Raw genomic sequence first — 23,536 nt, 5'->3', positions numbered from 1 at the left:
TTTGAAGCAAACCGCCATAGAAAACTATTGATGCTTTAGCTTGCTCTTTAAATAAAGTTAATAGTTTGATGCTGTCAAGGGGTCAGCTATTCTCATTTTGAAATGCCTGCAGTTTAAAATTTATTTTCTTTAAATGCCATGTTTGGAAACCTGCAACCCACAATAACAGTCTGTTCCTTTACCATTAATTATTGAGAATGCAAGTGTTTATTTACAAGTACTAATACAACTGGCCTAGATAATCCTGGAATGAAAACATAGGATAAAAATAATCTCCCTGCAGAAATCACACCAGGAACCTGTCTGTGTTTTGTTCAGGTGAGTCCAGCCTTTGCTCAGCCTGCATTCATGAAAACAACGTTTACAGCAGAATATTTCAGATTCTGTACAGAAATGAAGAGATCATTCTTAATGAAGCAATGAACTTCAGAGTGCACCTGCTTCTGGATGGAGAAAGGGTGAGTTGTCTTGGGATACATGTATAAAATCATAAGGGCTGGGATTTTATTCTTTTTACCTAACTGTAGGTGTCCATTGCACAAATACATCCATTTTAGAAGTTGTCATGGTGTCACTGTGCTGTCACTGTTCTCATCAGTGTAACTGGTGGAGTTAAAAAATAAATTTTAAGATATAAAACTTAAAATATAAAATATATAGAAGATAAAAAACACTAAAAAATATTTAAAAATACATGTTTAATATTTAAAATTTTCTATATATATAAAATACATTATAACATTTTAAAATTATAAAATTGCATAAATATAAGTAAAAGCTTTTTCACTGTGAGAGTGACAGGGCACTGAAACAGGCTGCCCAGTGAGGTTGTGGAGTCCCCTTCTCTGGAGATATTCAAAACCTTCCTGGATGTGTCCCTGTGTGATCACCTGGCAGGGGGGTTGCACTCAATGATCTCTTGAGGTCCTTTCTAACCCCAGGCATTCTGTGATTCTGTGTAAAGACATGATTTATTTGAAAAAGTACCAGCACCTGCAGTATGAGATCAACTGGTTTGTACCTATCATTGCCAGTGCTGACAGGGGTTCCTGGGGTGATTTATTTAATTGTAAATGAAATATTATAAACCTTTGCATTAGGTAACATAGACCCTCTGCACTCTGCCTGTTATGAAGAATAGTCTATGTCTTGGCTTTCCAGTGGAATAAAATGTTGTTATATATTGGTAAATCTGTATATCAGAAACTCAATTTTATCAATCATAATTTATCATCTGTGCACTCAATCAGCCATTCTACATCTGTATATCTGTGTAGATCAACCTCACCTGAGAAAACCAGGATCTTGCATCTTCAGCATCTTGCTAGGACCAGCTTCTACTGCTACCAACCATTAGTGCTATCATCTAATCCTCTCTCTTCTGTAGATTTTTTTTTCTGCAGCAATGACAAGACTGTGACCAAGCTACCCAATCCTTTTCCACCACTCAGATGTCTCCTCACCCTACAACCCCTCTTTTTCTGTCATGTCTCAGCTAGAATGGCTTTGTACTGAGATCCTTCTCCCCATTCAGCATCCACTCCTTCAGCCAACATGGTTAACTACATAAGGAAAGTACATGATCTGAACCTCCCAACCTGCTGGGCACCCCTCACTGCTGTGAAATCAATGCCTTCCAGTGGTAATTCCTGTTCCCAAGAGCTACAAGAGATGAGTAGCTACAAGAGCTATAAGACAAGTGGTCTTGGAGTAAGAGAGCACTGTTTTAAAGGATTGTTAAACAGAAGGGAAATAAAGCATCATAGTAGAATGGCACTCAGGCCTGGATCAATGTGTCATAGCTGTGTCTTTCCAGCACAAGGGCTGAAATAAAATATATGGCACTGGCACTGACTCTCAGTGATAATGAAAGACACATCATACCAGCTGTTTTAGCAAAACCAATATGCCATCCAAAACAGATCCTTTAAGTTTTGCAGCCTATGTGAATCAAATTCTTTTTGCTGCACTTTGGACCAGAGATGCCTACCTGCCCTTCCTTGTGTAATATGTATTTAAGCATAAAGAGATTTAAAAATTCTGGTTTGTCCTATCTCAGGTTATATATTTGCATGGGTTATACAAATTAAAACAGCTGGAGAATGTTTATTGCACATGTTTCTCCTTCCCTCTCACTTTTTTCTTAGTATTACATTTTTGTTTGGTTGTTTTTTAACAGTCATGAATTTATTCCTCCCTAGAATTGTTGTTTTGTGTTACATGAAAAATTACTAAATGCAAGTTTATCAGTATTCATTAGGAAAATGTTCCAACATGCTTAATTGAATATTAATTTTATCTTTCCTCAGTGGAACATCTCTGATTAAAGTCCCTCCCTTCAAATTATAGCAGTTTTTGCTGTGTTGAGCAGGGATGATTTCTGATGATTTTTGGCATAAATATTCAGAAAAGTTGCGCACCTCACACAATGCAAAAAATTCCCACAAGGTTCTTCATAGTTAAAACTCATTCTGACTCTTTATGGGTGCATTGCACTTGCCTTTTTATACGTGGTCCCTTGTGAAATTCCAACTCTGTAGATACAGAACGGTTTTGCATGGGAACTTTTCATGCATTGAGCAGATTAGCACAATCAACTTGTGTTTTATGCTCCTGGGCTTCTTTTCCCTGATTTGATGCTTGCCCTCCACAGCTTTAAAAATGTGATATAAATATGGAAGAGAGGATGGTTTAGAGAAAGTGTTGCATCTTTGCTAGATAATATGTTGGATGCAATCCTTGCAATGTGATACGAGTTACAAAATAACTAGAGATTTGTGCAGGGCTTTGAATATTATCTCTGTTTATAACTTCTTAGCTTATTTAACACACAACAGATGCAAATCCTTTTTGTGCCATGTTTGTGCTGTGGTGAGATTTCTTTGGTTGAAGGCAAAGCATCTGTTCACGGCTTTTTCTGTAAACGGAAGTTATGGTAAATAGACAAGGAAGTTAGACTTGGTAATGGAAGTATATTGGGATTATGTACTCCATGTAGTTTCTGGTGTCAGAACTGGAATTATCAAATATTACAGCAAGAGAGCAGTATGCTTTCTCCTCATGGTGCCAGGGCAGTTTTGTTAAAAAGATAGACTGCTGAGATAGGTTCAGTACAAAAAAACCCCAACAACAAAACCCAATGTGCATGTCCAGATTAGATTATTTGCTGCTGTTTCTTTCTTTTTTATTTTTTTCCTTTTACCTTTTTTCTTTTATTTCTTCCTCTTGAATTACCATAGATAAGCTTATATATGGAAATACATCTATTCTGCCTGTCATTAGATGGAAAAAGCTCCAATTATTTTCCTTGACGTCGCACCAAATGTACCTTTCACCATATAAATGGTGCTTTAAAACTCACTGGTTTACTAGATGCCTTTTTCTATATTATCCCAGAAAGCAACATTCTTTGAATTCATAGGAAATAAAATTGCAGGGCTGATGCAGCCCTTAGTATTATAAAGGTCTAATTTATTTTCATAAGCTTTTACTTTCATTCTTATTAGAGAAGAAGCATTGCTTCTTTTATCAAATACTAAAACAGGTAACTTGTCTGTTTCCTTGCTTGCTGGCTTCATTTAAGGACAATTTAGTAGCAGGGAGTGGACTTAGTGAAGCAAGCTGGGTTATCACATTGTGTTAGATTTTGCACTTTCCAGAGAGATTTGTATGAGATGGGACATCCAGATCATTGACTCTGACATTTTGGTTAAATCGTTAAGCATTATGGAAGTGCATCACAGGGATGATGGAAACTTCAGTTTTATCATAGCTTTTAAAAGCTCAACCAAAGATATAAATGTAAACCTGAAGAATAATAATTCAAAACTGAAATTATGCACTCCAATAGAGGTCATTGCTTTCCTTTGCATATACTTTTTATTGTACAAAATACTTTTATTTTTCGTATTCAAATACTTTTATTTTTCATATTCAAATACTTTCTGCTGTAGAGATTACAAGCAGTGTTTAAGAAAATGCATTGCCCTCTCAGTGAAGTCCTTTGGCGAGAGAGGCAGAGGTTAGAAAAGAACCAGAGCTCTGGATAGCACCTTCTGGAAAATTGTGTGGGCTCAGAGAGAAATATGGAGCCTTTGCAGAAGATGTGAGGCCCAGGTTGGGAGCACCAGAGGAACCTCATGCACACCCCATCAACAGAGAACAGGATAATGAACTTGCATGCTTATTTTCCACAGGATACAAGACGATGAAAACACAGAGTTGTATTAAGCTGATGCAGACAATGAAGAATTAATTAAACCAGAAAGGACAAAATTAATTTCAGTCCTGTTTGATTTTAGGGGAAAAATGAAATAATGAAATGCATAGACTATTTCAAAGAAAGTTTCAAAATTTCTGTTCATAACAGACTTATTTTTGACTGAACTAAAGATCATCTGAACCATAGAATCAAAGAATGGGGCAATATTTCCAAGTATTTTCTCATCTTGTGCATAAGCCTCTTCTCATTCCTCATGAAGAATCCAATGAATTTTTTAATAGATGCCCAGTTTTCACTTGTTTTAATATTTACACTTCCAGTATACAAAGAAAAACGTGTAATCTGTGTGGTGAGAACTGCAATTTGATTTACACTATTTATTTGAGTTCTTGCAATATTCTAAGCAGTCTGATTTCAAGAGAGTTTGTGGATTAAAAATGTCCTATACTTGCATCTTAGTGCATGACCTCCTGCAGTGAAGATTATCTCTAAGACTCACAGACATCTGCTCATTGCCTCAAGGTGTTTTGAGGTAGTGTCACTGGCTGCTGAACTTGTTTTAAACACAGGCTGAGGTTGCAGTGACAGTTGCAGATGCTCAGCAGTATTAGGCACAGAACCAAATTTTCATCCCCCCTGTTGGAGGATGAAGTGTGTTTTGTCTGAAGCACTCTACTTGAATTGAATTTCTAGTTTAAATTCAGACTGTAGCTTCAATAAAGATTATTTCCTTTGCAGCAATCATTAACTCTGATTTTCAGTGACAACAACTCATTAAAAAGCAAAAAAAGTAAAAAAGTATTTTTTTTTTCCCCAGAAGACATACTTCCAGGTGTTTTGAAACAAACAAAAGAAAAAGTACATTTTCAGCACATGCAAGCTGGAATTTTGTCCTGATGTTTCTGTGCCTGTGGTCATGCTAGAAGAAATACTGTATTAGTTCAGAAGGGTTTAAATTTCTATCTTTGATAATTTTGTTAAAGTAAAATCAATCCTTCACTAAATTTTCTTGCTTCAACAGAAAAAGGTTCATTTTTGGACCTAAACCTATTTTATGCTTTACAAGGTATCAGTCTAACCTGTTAGAGCAGGCTAAATGCTAGATGCATCAGTGCATTTTTTATGTAGTCAGTTGTTCAGAAGGTTTTAGTCAGCTCAAGAAAGTAGAATTCATCTTGCCTAATTTAAGCCATTCAAGTGTATTTAGACTGAGATATTTCTTAAACAATAGAAAGAGACAGTATCAAACTGAAATCAATTGTCCTTTTCTAGTGTGTACCTCAGGACATGTCAGCTCACTGTATTCATCTTGTTGCTTTCCACTGACAAAAGACAACCTAGATATCTCACCTCAACTTTTTGTTCTAAAAATTTGGTAAAAAACAGTTATACTGATAATACTCTCTTCCCTATCTCCACTTTTCTACCTGTATTCCTGTGCATCTCCTGTTTTACTCTGATATACAATGAAGGATGCTTGCACTCTAGGAAGAAGACTATTTTGATAATAAGTATTGTATGTCTGTATTTCCATTTAGGTTGATATAAATAAAAAATCTTTAATTCTACTAAATCTGTATTGATAGGAAAGAAAAGCTACTTCAAAAGAGTGAAGGAGAAAGTGCTGGGCAACTTCTTCCATTGCAATATATTATTTTCCTCTTATTTTAATTGTTTTAACCGTGCCAAGCTGGAATGTATTATCCAATGTAGTCTTTCCTAGGTGAAGGTAAATAACTGATAGCTTTCTTCATGTACCTCTTCAGAAAATCCAATGAAAGAATTTTTGACAATGAAATAAGTGTGGGACCTATTAGATAAAGCTACCAGTGAGCTGGCTTATGATCACACATGGTATCTTCATTGGTTTTTGTGAGCTGAATCCTACCCTGTATAAGCATGTTCAGACCTCTCTAAGAGAGGCTTCCATTAACTACAGAAAGAACATCTGGGAGGAAGGAAAGCCTCAGTTTTCTGAGAAACAAGCTGAAAGGATGAGGATCATAGAATCATAGAATCATAGAATCATAGAATCATAGAATTGGCTGGGTTAGAAGGGACCTCAGAGATCATCGAGTCCAACCCTTTTACCAACGTTGCAGTTGCTAGACCATGGCACTGAGTGCCACATCCAGTCTCTTTTTAAATAGCTCCAGGGACGGAGAATCCACTACTTCCCTGGGCAGCCCATTCCAATGCCAAATGATGAGAGATCAGAAGCTGTCAGAATTATTTGAGGCATTTCTGATTGCTTTAAGCTATAAACTTTGGACCTTGTATTACTTACAGGTAGGTAACCAGAAGGATTCATGACTATTTATGGCTATTTCTCAACCAAGAAAACCAAGTCCTTGTTCTCATTCAGCTGTCAAGATAAGCCAAATGAATATTTGCTCAGTGAAGGAATGGAGCTCCAGAAATACTCTGCTGACTCTCAGCGTGCAAAGAGCAACCATCCAACAAATGCAGTGCTCTGCACACTCTGCTTCAGGTTGTGTGGAGTGATCTTTTTGACATGACAGGACACCAAGGAGCAGATAATACCCCTGACTGCTCTGGTTTTCTCTAACTCCTCCAGCTATTATCTCAACTTGCTGTCACATTTGCTCCTTTCTGGAACTGTAATGGCGTGCTGGTTTTGCTGCATTTTTTGCCTTTGCTCTTATGATACAAACCCAACCACTTTTGCTTCAATGCTGTGGGTGCTGTCTCACCTTCTCACCTCAAAGTAACCTTGCCTTTCTCTTTTTGTAGGTGGAAGATGCACTGAGTGAGGCAGATTTTCAGCTCAAGTTGGACCTGCACTTTACTGATAGTGAGCAACAGTAAGTGCTGTTTTATAGCTCAATTGGAAATGTAGGGTTTTGTTCAACTGGGAAATTACCTAGATGAAGTGACAGTCCTCTGAAAAAAAGGATAGGTAAGACTTTCCTTTGCCTTGGTTCTGAAGTCTTTATGTTTCTGCTCTCTGTATATGAAGAGTGTATCTCATGCACTTTAAAGGAACAACATTTTCTCTCCTCTAAGTGTGAGGTTTTCAAAAATGTTGTGTTGCTCTATTTCTGCTGCTGTCAGAGTCAATGGGAATATTATCACTGACCTCCATGTGAGGAGGGGCTGAGGTGCAAGAATGCATTTATCTCAGGAGACAATGAAGTGTTTTCTGGATGAAAATGGGTGTATGAACATGCTAAGTGCTTTTCTTCTATTTTAAATGAAAGCTGTTTCTATTTTTTGAGGAAAGAGCATTCCCAATGAATCTGATGTCTTAAAACTGCATTTGATTCCTGAATCTTTGGTGAAGTGGGATTAGAATCACTCCCTGTGACACAGAAGAAAGTGTGATCCCAGACATTCAGCCTCCCTGTATCAGAAAAAGATTCCAGTGGAGCATTCCATCAGCATTTGTGGGAGCTGGAGGGGCTGGAGAGAAATAATCTGAGCTGTTTCAAGATGAGGCTTTCCCCATGTGATTTTATTCTTATTTGTAGGGCACCTAAACAAATTTTAAGAACATGTTTCCTTATATCCAAGACATGGAAGGTGAAAACTTGTTCACTCATACAGGAGGGACTGAGCCATCAGTCATCAGCTGTGATGGGTCATCAACTATTGGGTGTAGTAGAGAGAAAAAAATTACATTGAGACCAAGGATGCAAGAATAAAAAGAACTTAAACATTCAAGTTATGAAGTTGAGCTCTAACACATACATATAATTTCTGTTATCATGTGAAGGGTTAATCCATTTTACTATTTAAAAAAAGATCAGTGATTTTTTGAAAAAGTTTTTCTGCAAATCTCATTGAAACCCTTCCTGGGACTAAGTATGCGCTGTACTCAACCATCTAATTTTTTATTTTCTTAGCTCTTGGAAACAGTCGGATTCAAAAGGGTCTTTAATGCTGTAAAACAATTCTTTAGAAGTGAATTTCACTTGCATGGGCAGGATATGGTATTCTCCAGGTTTTCATTTCAGTCTCCATCCCTATAGACTCAAATGTCACGGGGCTGACTTCACACCAGGCAACTTATTCTGGAATAGTTATAGTCAAACTTCAAATTAAAGTCTTGGTTTGTATTTACTGAAAAAAGGAGAAGCTGGTACAGCTTTATTTGTTTCTCTGTGGTTACTTCATCTATTTTTTTTTCCTCTTGCAAAAAGTTGGGTTTCTTTTTCACAGCTTGCCTGAGATGATTTTTCTTAAACAGAAAACCACAAGAAGTGTGCTGTCCTGACTATGAATACTTATAAAAAAGCTGAGCAGTTTGATTAATACGTTCTTTATGTTAGCTAGTTCTTGATACTAATCAAGAACTAGTACACCAGTGTGTATCAAGGGCCAGTTATCAAGTGTGCATCAAGTCACCAATGGAAACTAGAATTACATCACATCTACTTGTATACAGTAAATTTGTGTATCTATCTATCTACATCTGTTAGCTATGATTAATTTTTGTATGTACATGTATATGTGTGTTTGTGTTTACGCCAGGCACAAATACACCAGAGGCTTCTAATCACTTATTTAAACCCTTATGAAGCTGTGAAATTATAACAATTCATCTCAACCCATCTCCCTGTGGCATGTTGTGCTAACTCATACTTTCAGTCACCTTTGTAAACCTCTTTATCTTCCAGGCTGAGGGATATTCCAGCCATCCCCATGATCAGCAGCCGTACAGTGTGCCTCCACTTCCACCCCCGGAGAGGTCTGCACCACCACGTTCCTGTCATGTTTGACTATTTTCACCTCTCAGTGATCTCTGTCACAGTGCACGCATCCCTGGTAGCATTACACCAGCCTCTGATCAGGTAAAGGACACAGAAATGTCTTCTGAAATGCAGAGGGGGTTCCTCTTGTTTTGTGTTTGTTTGATTATTATGTAGGAGAAGCAGGGCAGATAATTAATTTTCAAGATTTTTGGTCCTGGGCTAAGAATATGAAGACTGTGGTTTAGAGCCAGCCTCTGACCCAGGCTCCTTCCCTTGATCAAATACAAGGGGTCTGATAAAAAACTTGCAAGATCTTTGGGAAGACATTTAGAAGTTTTAGTTAGTCTTGACCTCTTCATTCTCTGCCTGGAACATTAGGGAAGTGAAAATTCTCTTTGGCAATTTTTTTCCTCTGTAGTCTAGAAACAACTAAGAGCATTTATACTTTTTCCCCTGTAAAACATTTAAGAACAGTTGAACTCTGTGGCCTCTATGCATTAGAATAATTCATAACACAGCTAGAAGGAGCCATACATGAGTGAATATTGGATAAAACTCCATTGAATTTTTGCTTTGCAGAATCATCTGATTTGACTGTGCAGCAGTATAAGACTACCTGCCATGGGGCTAGGTCTGATTTATGTTATCTGATTCCTAACGACAAGAAAATAATTTAGAACTCCTTCAAATAAAAGAAGAGCTGGAGGTCAATATCCTCTAATATTTAGAGGAGGCAAGGGGAATCAAAGGTCTTTGTGGCAATTTACTTTGTGTCCAGTCTTGTTATCATGAGAGATAAAGAGTACAGAGAGGGAAGGAAATCCTTTGGTCCTGAAGCACAACACCTTGTTCAGCATTGTGCAGCTCCTCTCACTCCATCAAGTCCTGGCTCTTTACCAAATGACCAGGAGACTCTTAAGTTGATCAAATATTGTGCAAAGAACACTGTGTCAGAAAGAAAAGATGAGCCTATAGGCTATTTTTTCCTCAGGTTTCATGTTTTGACTTATTACATCGTTGTTTCAGTTCCCCATTTGTATAAAGGCATTGCTTGTACAAAATGCCATAGAATGAATAAAGTTTGTAAGAGGTTGAGTTGTGACAGTGATATGAGTTGTATGAATTAGATATGGACTGACTGTCTTCTGCTGCTGAGATGCAGGTAACCTCTGTATCTCTCCTACTATATGTTGACTTTTTAAATGGTGAATTAGATTGTAACAGACTACTTCTAACCAGATAATTTTGCTGAGATAATTTACTCATTGTTCTACTACATAAAAGGATGAAACAACAATACTTATCAGGCTTAATGACTGTTTTCAGGGCTTTGTTATCCTCTAATGAATGGGGCTGCAGAGACTTGTTTCTGTTATTAGGCATGGATCACATGATGAGCAACCATTCCATAGTCAGATTACTATAGCCTTTAAAATATGATTTTGTGGGCATTTACAAAGTATACAGTATCTTAATACAGTGGCATGAAGGTATTTGACCAAACAATAAAGAGTTTCATTTGCTTAAGCTAGTAAAATAATTTTGATGTGTGAAAGTAAGAAGTTTTTTTCTACCTGATAAATATTCAAAAGGGTTTTTGTTTCATGCATTCTCTAAATCCAAATCAGAGTGAAGACACTGGTGTAAAAGAAATGCCAGTTCCAAGCATTTTAAAACAAAACCAGCTAAAATGTATTAGTTTTTCTTGTAGTTCAAAGATTTCCTTCTAATCACATGTCATTGACATTTACTAGATACAATGAAATAAAGTTCTAAGTCTCAGCTCGACAGGATGTTGAGACATAACATATAAACAATAATTTTAGAATGGTCGGACTAGACTTCAGGTCTTCAGGTCCTTTCCAACCTGGCATTCCATGGTACTGCAATAAAATTAGATGTTTATTTATCTAATACAATAGGTCCTGAATGACTGGGAGTCTTTTTTGTCACATTATAGAAAAAGAAACACCAGATAATTTCACTGTCTGGAAAAAAAAAATATCTATGGAATATTTCACTATACTTTAGTTTGCTACCCTGACTTGTCCCATCATAGTGTGTGCTTTATATATATTCAGATACTATTTCTACACATGTATACACTTAAATCTAAAATAACAGTTCTAGACCTACCACAAAAATTAAGATCACAGGTTTTGTAAAAGTGAAGTTCATTGATGACCTGTAGTTGTCCTGGAAAATACCTTTGCCTGAAGCCAGCTCTTGGCACACATAAACCCTATGGACTCAGCTTTTCATATTTTATTAACTCTGTTGTAAAATTCCCCAAACTTCTTCCCTTTTGCCTGTATTTAAACAGTGAAAGTAGCTGGGAAGTGATCAAGAGCAGCTCAGGCCTTTTGCTGCAGGATTATGTACCAATAGCTCCTATTGGGAACATCTTGCTAGTGTGACTCCATTACCTCCATTTTCTTGACAAGTGAACACTTTGACATTGATCTTTTCCCTGGCTGATAAGTCCTGTATAATAAGAATTACCTTAAGTTTGATACTTCAAAGCTATCAGATCTTACCAAAGTGAGAATGAGCAAAATTCGTGTTTCTGGGATGCTTTGCATGAATCCAGATGGATATTTGTGATTCAGCTCTTCTAAAGAGTATAACCCTCATCTTTTTAATGGGATCCCAATTCACGGCGGCTGCCAGTGTCTCTATGCATTTACTAAGGAGGTGAGAGACTGGGCAGGAATGAGATGCAGCAGACTTGCCACAGTGTAACTTCACCTCTGTTATCTCTACAGCAAACATGTTTGTTCTGGATGTGGGATATCCAGGAGCACAATGGGATGCTTTTGGGTTTGGATCACCTCCTCTCATGGCTCCTGGGACAGCCACATCCTTCTGGAATGCTGAAGGGACTCTGAGCAGCAGCAAAGGGGCCTTGACTTTTCCTTACAGAACACTGACCCAGAGCTTCGTTTAAAATTCTCACTTTGACATTTACAGTTCTTTAAAAAGCATCCCTGGGGTGGCTCAGGACCAAGTCCAGAACTTTGGTTTTCCAGGCAGGAATGCTATAGTAGGAGAAAACAGGAATGCAGGGTCAAGGGGTTATGATAACACTTGTCGTGACCCAAAATACTGCTCTCCTGACCTGTATCTTGCCCTACACCCAAACCCCTCCACCAGGCACAGCAGGACAGTTTCACACGACTCCTTGCAAACCCCAGGGCCTTGATCTGTGCCTCTGTATAAGGGCTCTGAGCCCTTTACTCTCCTGCAGTGACAGCTGCTGTGTGTGTTGGTGTCTGTACTGAATGCTTTTGGCAGGTGCAGATCGTGGAGCAGATTTTCATACTTCTGGGATGAGAAACAGAAGAATTCAGAGCAGTAGTTGGCTGGCACATCTCTGCTAATGTCACAAAGGTTGCAGTCTTTACCCAGGGTGACAAAGGATGATCCCAGCAAGTCTGTCAAAAGATTAACAGAAAAAGTAAAACATGTTCAGGATTCAGAGTACTTCCCTGCTGCATACAATAAATGGACCTATTTTATTCTCTTGCCTAAGCTTTAGAGGCTAAATGTGAGTAGTCAGTTGCAGGAGGAAAGTGAGGGGGAGTTAGGGCTTCTGGACTTTATTTTTCAGGTTGTTTTTTTTTTATATAAATCAGCTTGGTTTCTAACCTGAGGCAGTGCCTGATCCTTTAGCTTCCTGTCACTGGCTTCTCAACCAGTCCAGTCTATAAGCAGAACCAGCAGTCAGTGGCCCAGTCTATTAGAAAAACCATGTTAATCCAGCACAGTTCAGACTTCAAAAAATTTTCTGCTTCCCAAAAAATATTTATATATCCTCCAAATTATTTCTCTTTCATAAAGAAATGCATCCATGCTGGTGGTAGACAGGTCTTCTTAGTCTCAGGCATGCTACAAGCTCAGTGCTGTTCTTATAATGGACTCATTAGAAAGCAAACAACAAGAAGCATGGTTACCTGATTCACTAATTCCACAGACCTCTTTCTCACTCCTTCCTGAGGGATTCTGGCATATGATACTGTTTATAATCAGTATTTAAACTTGTAAATAATCTCTGAAACAAGTACCCCAATATACAGTTTCCCTCACACTGAAAAAGGGTGCCCTACTTGTTCAGCAACCGTTCATGTTCAGCAGCATGGACAATAGCACCTGGTTGGTATTTCTTCTACTGAAGTTTATCTAAATGTCTTCTACTGCAGTTTATCTAATGACTTCAGATGATTTCCTGAAAGCTTTCTGGAAATGTAAGAGCTGTGTTGCAGCACCAGGTTGCTCCTATCTGTACAGACTGATCCCCCCTAAACAGTGCTTCACCTAAGGGATGTGCAGAATCCAGCTCTCTCAATAGCCACAGTATCTGCACTCTTATTTTGACCTTTCAGACATTTTCAACCTGAAACAAAAGCAACACAGAAAACATCAAGGAGGAAAAAAAAAAGACCTAAGACTTGAAACTCCTGCAGATAAGCAAGATCCTTCATCACTTCCCTCTCTTGGTTGCATAAATTAGGGGGTTAAAGTCCCTCAGATTTCTCGATTCTCAACTTTTAATACTTGTCCCCATTTTCATACCTACATCTACATGAGAAAAAAAACCACACTGAAAAGTAGACTTTCAGGATTTTACTTCTTCATGTTGAATTCTTAATTGTTCACGTCCAAATTAATGTATGAGAAACAAGAAACCATGGTGATGACTGAGATGAGGAAATAATATAATACAAATATTGCAGATGGAGAAGCTTAGATCACATACTGAATTTCTCAGTGCCTTGAGCTTGTTCTGCTCTGGGAAGAAGTAAAAGGACCAAAGGGACCAAAAGAAGTATTGAAAGGTTTCAGCTCTGACCTAGTTCTGTTCTGTTCTACGCCACTGCTCTGAGGAATCAGGCCAATCTGGCTATCCTTGAGCAATTTTATCTTACCTAAATTCCTTTATTCCCAGGCATCCTCCTTTTCCTCAAAAGCATGACTGATGTATCCATTTGTGATAGGCACACAGTGTTACCCTTTGCACCCTGAATCTGGGTGTAGGACATGCAGGTCAATTTTTCTCCTGTTTTAAGCACATCTGGCACCATTTATATAAATATCCACATATTATTTATATTAGAACTGATCATCCATATACCCTATGGCCACATGCCAGTAGTCATTTGCCAAAAGCTTTATTGAAGTTGTGAGTTCAAGTGCTAAGGGAAATCAGTGTTACCACACTGATCTGCATCATCTTTCCTGGTCTGTGGGTGTCAGAAGGAAGTTCCTGGTGACATAAAAACAGTGGAAGATATGAGGGTTTGATTCTGGGGTGTGTTATTTCTATGAGACTTGCTTATATTTTTCAGTTCTTAAATCAGTAACATTTTACGTATAAGGCACTAAAGGAAAAAGAAGTGATTTCTTCACTGGATGTGGCCTAAATGAAATGCAGGTTCATTTCCTGAACTTCAACTCATGGTTCACTCATGAGAATACTATTCCTTGCCATGAAAAATGTTATGATTTTGTGTTTTATTTATTTGTTCAGAGTTTTTTTACATTTCAATGATTTCATATTTTGCAAGATAGATTTTTTCCAAGGCAGGATTTAGATCCCAATCTGTTAATATGAGTGCCCCATTATGATGAAAACCAAAAAATTCATGAAAGATTAAGTTTTTGTTTAAGGTCTGTGTTGTGAAAAAAATGAATGAAAAATTAAAATAAGTGACTTCATTTTTGGCACATTTTAACCTCAAAGAGAATGCTATGTATTATTAAATTCCTCTATAGAATTTATTCTCAATTACTTCAGTAGCACACCTGAATTAGCAGTTATCAGGATCAGAAAAGAGAAAGTCCAGCACACATTACAATGTACAATTCATCCCAAAAGGTGTTGCAGAGGCAAAAAGTGTAAATCAAAAAGGCAGGGACACAAATTTGTAAAAGATGATTATAACTGCAGGAAAGAAAGTCAGAAAGTTCTTAAGTTTTTCTTGCTGGTATCTTACAGGCTATACCACAGGAGAAAAAAAGAACTTTTCAAGACAACTTATTATAAGATTTGTCCATAGATGGCTGCTATAAGAGCTATAAAACTTCTGCAAAGGATAAGCACATATTATGGATAAGACAATCAAAGAAACAGCTCAAAACAAGTGCAAAAAAATTACTTATTTCACTGAAAAGATTAATAATTCTGTTCATTATTTTGGGCAAATGCACATTATCTCTTTGACCTTTTTTATCCTGACTCCAAACAAAATCTAAGGTTAACATGCAGGATGAGGATCTAAACATTGATATTAAGTCAATGCTATTAAATAAACAGTCCAAATAGACATGTAAATAACCAAGGTTCAAGTACCATACAAATGAATACGGTTGCAGGGAAAATTGGAAAAAATAGGTATAGAAAACAGAATTTAATCTAGCAAATTAACCTGTTACTGCTGATAAGAAATTGCCTTCAAGTATTCTGTACTTCAGAAAGCATTGGGGGAATCTCAGCAATTTTGTAAGCCTTCTAGTTAAACTTTCCCTCAACAAACAGACAGCATTTTGGCAGGTTTCCCATAAAAGGGTTTTGTTTTACAGTGCTGTATGAAATCAATTTCCATAAAACCAGCAGATTAAAATCCCCTCTCTGCTGTAAAAGCAAAAGATGAATAAATAAAAAGGTATTAAAAAGTGCTTTCCTCTACTCTAAAACCTTTGAAAGCTTTGATAATATTCAAATGATGGGGGTTTTTGTGCAGGCAACATTTGTTTAAGCTTCTCTCTCTGATACCACAGCAATCATTTTTTATTTCTGCTTCTTGAGCCTTTCCAGCAGACCAGGGCAGAGAACATCATCCAATAACAACTGAAATTCAGAACAGTGTTTATCTACTGGCTGTTTGAAATTGCTTTAGTTTATTTATTTATCTTAAGCCTTGCATGTAGGAAATACATGGAAAGACTTCTTCCTTTTAAGAAGCAGCCAGATGGAAATTTCTTGGATTACATAAATGAGTACACACATGAGCAAGGCCATATCTATGCTAAGGTCTTCTGCATCATCCTTTTCCTTACACGAGGGCCTTTTTTAAATATGTGAATACTACCTGATGTGTTACAAACAGCAATTTTGACTTAGAAGTGAGAGAAACTTGACCTGTGTTTAACTTTCTGAAATGGGTCCAATGCCTAATTTAAGTTAGGATCCTTTTCCTGGTTTTGCACCCATTCCTGAGTTTCCCTGCATGTCAGAACCTCACCTGTTGTTTGGCTGATAATGAGTATTACTGCACCTCTACTCTGTCTTGAATACTTAGCATAAGCATCCCTTCTTTTGTTGCATGTTTCTGTAAAGCAGTCAGGACTCCCATCTGTCTTTAAAATCTGAATCAAGTATAAATATCCATGAATTATGGCTGGTTTGAACTTATGTGGCCACACAATGCATGTTAACATAGAGGAATAACATCAGATTGGAGTTTTGGTCAATGAATGGCATTATAGTTTGTTTTTTGTGTGTATTTTTGTTTCTTTTTTTGTTTTGGTTAGGTGTTTTTTTGTTTGTTTGTTTTGTTTTTTTGTTTTTTTTTGTGGTCCCCATCTTGGAAGCTTTCATTCTTTCTACCCATATCTCCTGAGTATGATATAATTTGAGATGCTTGGATGGGAATCAGGTGCCTGTGACAGTGATCTGAATCTCAAAGCTGTTGCACAAACCCAGTGGCATTACCTCTGCGCTGTGTATAAACAGCAAAGGATTCTGTTTTCTCTGTAGTTCATTGTTTCAATTCCACCTTTGCCTAGCTTCTTTTTATGAACACTTATGGTTGCTTGTACCACTCAGTAATTTGACTCCTGGTATTCACAAGTAGCCTGATTCCTCTCTTGAAAGTTTGATGTTCATGTACACTACAGGTTAACACAGGGGTTTATCTCCCCCAACTTCAGTTATTTATGAGGCAGTCACCCCAGTTGCTCTTGCTAGCCCACAATAAGAAATAAGCACTTTGAAGGTGAAATCCATCTGCCTTTCTTGCTATCACTGCTTTAGAAAGAGATGACTCATACCCAGGAAATGCTGATTCCTCTCCAGTGACTATAAAAGTAGCCTACATTGTTAACTGGGATGCAGACATTTGCTCACATTAATCCAGAGTAAGAGCCCTAGCAATGCATCAGGACTCTGCTGGGCTCAATACTGAGTAAATTGCAAACAAGATGTTCCACTCTTAATGGGTTCATGGTATAAAATAGGAGACGTAAGAGTTAGAGTCAGATGGGAACACTGTGACCATAAGCATCATCACTGAGAGGTAATGACCTCAGAACTAAACCAACTTAAATTACATTGGTTTTTAGAACTTTGGTAACTTGAAAATCATGTTGCACGTGGGCTTGGAAGAACATATCCCAGATGAATGGACTGCACCCAGCAAAAGGAAATCCAGGTTTTCGATCTGAAATCTTGTCATTTTGGTGCTGGAAGCTTATGTCATGGAACAATGAGAAGTGGAAACTAAACTTTCAATCTGTAATAAAAGATTGTGATGAGCTATAGAGGATATTGATAGTGAGAAGTGATTGCATTCTTCAGAAGGGCAGGGATATATAGGTAAAGCCAGAGAGAAAGATATTCATCATGATGCAAGCTGAGAGAAGTTGGATAAGAGGATTATCCATGTGGATAGATGAAAAACTTGTATTCTTGAGATGTTACACTCTGAAAAACAACTCTAAGACAGCAGAGAAAAGACTGAGTGAAAGATAACAAACACTGAATTCAGTAGACTGAGTGCTAGGAAAGCAAAATACATTCCCATCTTGAGCTAGTGCATAGTGGACTGCTCTGTTCAAAAGAGAAACATGGGCTTAGAGTGTCAGTTTGAAGTAAATAAAAGCAAAAAAACACCACCACCAGAACAGCAGACATTTTCTAAGGAAGGAAATAGCACTGGAAGAACAATGACTCTTCTGTAACATTACTGCTCTGATTATTTTTCTTCTAAATTTTTCTTCTTTCAGTTTTGCTCGTCCAGGGAAAGGTTCATGGCTTGGTAAAAGCAACCTGGAGGCAGGACCAGACCAGTCCAGTATGACATTGGAAAATCTTGTGTTTGGAGCTGGCTACTGCAAACCCACCTCTTCAGAGGTAAGGAGGGTGAGAAATTATTTCAAACTTCCATTTGGTCACACAGAGTGTCCACATTATCTGTGCAGGACTGTGTCCTGATTTGCATTGCTAGTAGAGGGTTTGGGGGTTTTTTTTGGAAGAAGAACCCGTGAAACATTTCTACATGAATCACCTGGCACTTAGATACACAATTCCTGAGTGTTCTGTCTCATCTATATGAACCATTTCAGACAAGTTCAAAATGTGTGGATATACCTTTGATTGCCAACAACACTTTTAAGGTCACCTGACCAGGTGTATGCAGTAAGGTGAAATTATTATTCATTAAAAGATCCTTGTTATCATGTCTTATCATGTTCAACATCCAGAAGATCAGATTATTATTAGGGATGTTGTGAAGGAAGGGTTTATGTCTGGAGTGTTGAATATTGTGTGTCTTGGTGATGGGATGTTACATTGCCTTACTCAAAGCAGGTTCCACAGTTAGTGTTTGCTTTTGACTCTTACTAGTCACTGTAGGTGAGGAGAAGATATTTTTTGGTGAAATTTTTAGTTCACAGTTATTTTTCAAATAATCAATAATTGGGAGATTTGGGGATTGAGTTGTTTTGTTTTGTTTTGGTTTTGAAAGTGCTATCTTTAAAATGGTTTTTGTCAGAAACATTTACTCAGATCAAGAAGCTGAGCCCAGAATATTGAAATAATTTACTTGTTAGGAAACCCTGATTCAAGGTTTTTGATTAACATGCTGCCCTTATCCTCCCTCAACCTTTCCTGTCAAACTTGTTCTCTTCTGTAAAAATATTAAAAATATGCTAACCTAGAGCAGCTGGTGAAGAAGTACCAGGGAATCAACTTGAGCTGAGAGAGTGTTTGGCTTGAGGCTGCTATCTGAACCCTTGGGTCATTGTATGCTTTTGGCAAACAAACTGACCTCAACCTCTGCCTCTCTGGTAGACATTCACATAGAAATTTGAATAACAGATTCAGCTGTCTCTGCAGACTAATCTCTGTACATCTCTTTACATCACACAAGAGAGAGCACAAGCCTCTTAGGACAGTGGTTCCTACATTTCATTATTCTCTGAACAAATTTGTTGTTAGAAGATAAATACAAAATCTAACTCTCCACTCACAGTTTTCCTTTTTGTGTCCATGGAAAATCTTAGTCTGCTGTGATTAGGAATTATTATTTTTCCCAAAAGTTTTCCTTAGCTACAAAATCTGCTATCTATCTATCTATCTATCTATCTCTGTTGACTAAGCTGCTCAGATTACAGGGTTTTTCTTCTTTCCTCTTGGTGTTTTTGTGTTTGTTTTTTGTTAAAAAAAAAATATTTTGGCATAACTATTATCCTAGCAGGTGACCTGTTAAATACCAAAAATGAAAGCTCTGTACCATGAACTGGCTTTAAACACTTTGCTACCCTGCAGGTGATCAGAACATTGCACACCAAGCAGTCATAAATATAATGCTGTGCACCCCACCTACACATGGTCAGATGTGTATCTTAGCTTAACTTGACTTCAGAAAACTCTATCAGTCATGACATCTGTTCTTTATCTGAGCATTTTAATTTAATAGGCTGTGGTGGCCTTTTTGCTTATACTATCCGCAATGGATGATAATGAGCAAAGACAATTTCTCTTGGTTTAATAAAAAAAATAAATCAGACATAGGAAAGAAATTGCAGTGGGAGTAAACCTAACTTCAAGTGAGGGCCTTGTGACAGACTGTTGGCTTATGTGGGAGTTTATATCAAGTCATAAGGGACTGAAAGAAGTGGAGTAATATTATTTCTTACAGTACTGTAAGGCTTTACACTGGGTCAAGTTTATCTCCCTTTAGAAATTTGTAGGTTCCATTCCAGGTAGTTTAAACATATTATTTAAATGTAACTTCAACCAGGTTATAGACATGCTCATGTTTGGGGAATTTTGCAATCACCATGAGTGGGCATGAGACTAGAACCTACTTGTTTATGAAAGCTGCAGACTTCACCATTCAGTTTATATATATATATATTTAAATATATATATATTTAAATATATATATATATACACACACACATACATAAATATTTGGTTGGACCTTGCCTTCTGCATGTCCAAATTAGTAGCTGTTGTATATCTTAACTCAAGATATAGCACACTGCTGTGTCTCATTGTAAGCTGTTCTGATTGGATGCACCTGGCTAAATCTAGGCCAGACCAATCAATATATCTTGTCTTCCAAGGCAAAGCTTTTCTGGGCAGCAGGACGCAGGAAACTGAATTTTAAAGAGACTTTGTTTAGTTCCTTTTTATGTAGTAAAACTCTGTGAAACAGTTAATGTTGGTCTATCCTGGTTTTTTGTTTGTTTGGTTGGTTGGTTGGTTGGTTTTTTTGTTTGTTTCCATCTCTGCAATTCTGAGTTTGGATCCTTCTACTTTTCATGTACATTCCTTTGTTTTTTTGGGTCTGAGAAGTCTCAAGGCCTAAGCTCTTGAGATGCATCTCCTGGCCAACAGTCTTTCTGATGTTCTTTTTATGGAACTGAATTGGATTTTTCAGTTCTCTGTAAGCCTGCAAACAGCTGAGACTGTCTTTATTTAACATTTACCTGTTGTGAGTAAACCAAAAAGCTATTTATCCTGTAGTTGCAGCCAGATTATTTTTCCAGAATATTTCCATTGGAGCAAGTGCTTGTAATAGGTAGAAACATTAAATCATTGCTATTGCACTCTTTTCCTCAAGTCTAGGTGTATGGCTTAAAACCCCAGAGAATTAGTGGTTCACTGTTGGAAGCACTTTCTAACTTCACAATTTACTCAGTTTCACAGTTTCGGAATAGATCTCACAAAGTCACAAAGCAGAGTGGCTTGCAAAAGTACTTTTTGCCCTTACGAGTGTCATCATAGCAGATAGACAAGTGGCATTGTGTTGATGTAGCAAAATTAAGGTAAAGGAGAGGAATGGGAGCAGGAGTGGCTTCTCTGAGACAACACCATGTTGGATGCTGCCCCATGTTAGAGCCAGTTCCATCTGGCTGCAAGATGTACCCTCTACTGTCCAAAGCTGAGCCCCTGGGAGATGTCAGTTGTACATTTATGATGACCTATTTAACAAAGGGTAAAAATTGCTGTGCAGCAGTTGGGAGAAAGAAGATTGAAAAAATGTCAGGGAAACAAGTATGCAGACACCAAGGTCAGTGAAGAAGGCAGAGAGAAAGTCCTCCTGGTGCCAGAGCAGAGTTTCCTTTTCAGCTTGTGGTGAAGACCATGGTGATGCAGGTTGTCCCACTGCAGCCCATCATGGGCCCCAGGCTGGAGCTAGTGGCTGTGCCCTCAAGGAAGGTGTTTTTAGATTTGTTCTTGTTCAATTAGTCTGACTGGTTATAAATTAATTTCCCCCAGCAGAGTCTGGTTCAGCCATGATGGTAATTGGTAAGTGTTCTCCCTGTCGTTTGGTTGACCCATGAGCTCTTTGTTGTGTTTTTCTCCCTCTGTCCTGTTGAGGAAGGGAAGTAATTGAATAGTTTGATGGGCACCTAATAGCTGGCCAAGGTAAACCTCCACCTCCCCATTTCAGACAAGATTTGAACACATAGCTTCAGTAGAATAGTGACTGGATTTGCAGCAGTGTTAAGCCTTCAGGAAAGCCAGAATTTTTCTGAAATCTGGTCTTACTACTGCTGAATCATGTTTTCCAGACGTCTCTTGTATACAAAGTAGGGGACCCTGATTTGACACATCATCTTTAGGTCATACATCCTGTTTTACTGCTTTTTTCCTCATAAAACATGGGTGCCTCAGAGAGCTAACTTTCTTTTTAGGCCTATAGATTGACTATGGAAGTTCTCATCTGGGTTATGTGGTCGATTTGTTGGTTGTTTTTTTTTATTATTTACTAAAAATACAAGTGACTGCATGCATTTCTAGGGAAGGTCCATATCAATCACCAGTTCCTCTTGCTACTTCCTGAGATAATCTGGATTTGGGTTGCTGAGGGGTTGCTGTTTAATGATAGATCCTGAAGGCTCCTTGTTCTGCACTTCTGACTTCTCAGGGCAGAGACTAATTAAATGCCAGTGGCTTTGGACTGTACACGTGCATTGTAGTTGTGCAGCTCAGCACAAGTGGCTTCTGAACATCACTGACAGCTTCCTCATCTCCTGCCTTATCTGTATAGCTATAAAAATTAATCCTATTTAAGCCATGGTGATTTCTTTTTTAAGTTTTCCACAATCTTCCCTGTCTATGCAGAAAACAGACTTCCTTTTCTCCATTCCTTACTCCTTCCCTCTCTAATATTTTCTATCTATGCGACAAGTTTCCTTTCAAGAGCAATTAAGATAACAGAACTATTTCTTACTTAAATACCTGAATGTCAGGTAAATATGAAGAAAGATTATTTTGTGGTCAAAAATCTAGTAGAGAACAAGCTACAGAATAAGAAAATGTGCTAATACTTTCTCAAGCTCTCTTCAGCCCATAACCTGTATTCACAGGGACTATATATCACAGTAGATTAACAGCATGTTCAAAATAGGCTCATATATGTGTGACCCTGGAAGGGGAGTTGGACTTGATGATCTCTTGAGGTCCCTTCTAACCCCTAAAATTCCATAATTCCATGATATATACTGCAGGCTTGGGTGATCTAGTGGGATGGAAGAGGGTTCTGAGCTGTGTGTGACTGGTTTCCCACAGGAGCATCTGAAATTCCCCTTTGGGTCTGCTAGGTTGTTTTACCCTGGAAAGAAGTTCAGGGGGGTGTTTCAGATGTTACAAGTTCTGTATCAAAGTCAAAGTGACTCATGCTTTCAAGTGATCTCAGCATCTCAGAGCTGGGCCCTGAAAAATATCTACAGGTTCTACATTTACAATAAAATAAAAGGAAAACATTCCTTGTAGAACTGGAAAATGAATGGTCCCATTAAACTTCAGGAGTTTTATGCCTTATCCTGTACCTCACACCTCTCATTTGTCAGGCTATGTTAATGTTTTTGTAATACTGTGCATCACATGTCTGCTGTGTTATAATCAGCTTGAGTCAATGGCATACTGGGGGTTATCAATAAAATGTACTCACAGTAATCTTATTTTCATTTGGATTGCTGTGGCACTGCAGATAAATTAATGTCTAAGTAACCAGATTTATTAATCATATGACTTCCCATTAATAAGGCACTGGCGTTTCATAAGGAGTGTTTTTCCATTTAGCATTGATGTATCCCAAAGTTTATGCCTGGAATAATACAAGAACAAGGAGTGTCATTCAAATAAAATTGCATTGGTGAGAAGGGTTCTTTTCTACAGTTTGCTAATATTTTATGTTTTCAGCAACATATGAAAAACCTAGACTGTTCAGCTTAATATCAAAACATTATTGAAGCCCATACTTTTATGCCACACAGAAGTCACCTGTGTTACATTCTTCTTGACTTCTGTATAGTAATGACTCTTTAGCTACAATACTTCACTTTTTCAGCTCTTCAAAAAAAA

General features: G+C 37.7%; 1 protein-coding gene across 1 annotated transcript in view; it reads left to right on the top strand.

Annotated features, from left to right (window-relative positions):
* Nucleotides 1–23,536, top strand: part of FAM135B (family with sequence similarity 135 member B) — a 120,129-nt gene that overhangs the window by 55,164 nt on the left and 41,429 nt on the right. The window contains exons 3-6 of the mRNA XM_008505306.2: nt 319–458; nt 6,977–7,047; nt 8,863–9,036; nt 17,941–18,067. Of these exons, the coding sequence (XP_008503528.2) occupies nt 319–458; nt 6,977–7,047; nt 8,863–9,036; nt 17,941–18,067 (512 nt within the window). The remainder of the gene's footprint in view (nt 1–318; nt 459–6,976; nt 7,048–8,862; nt 9,037–17,940; nt 18,068–23,536) is intronic.

This window comes from Calypte anna, chromosome 2 (genome assembly GCF_003957555.1).
Source record: "Calypte anna isolate BGI_N300 chromosome 2, bCalAnn1_v1.p, whole genome shotgun sequence".
NCBI classification, from domain to species: Eukaryota; Metazoa; Chordata; class Aves; order Apodiformes; family Trochilidae; genus Calypte; species Calypte anna.
The sequence above is the reverse complement of the archived record's forward strand: the minus strand, read 5'-3'. Positions and strand labels throughout refer to the sequence as shown.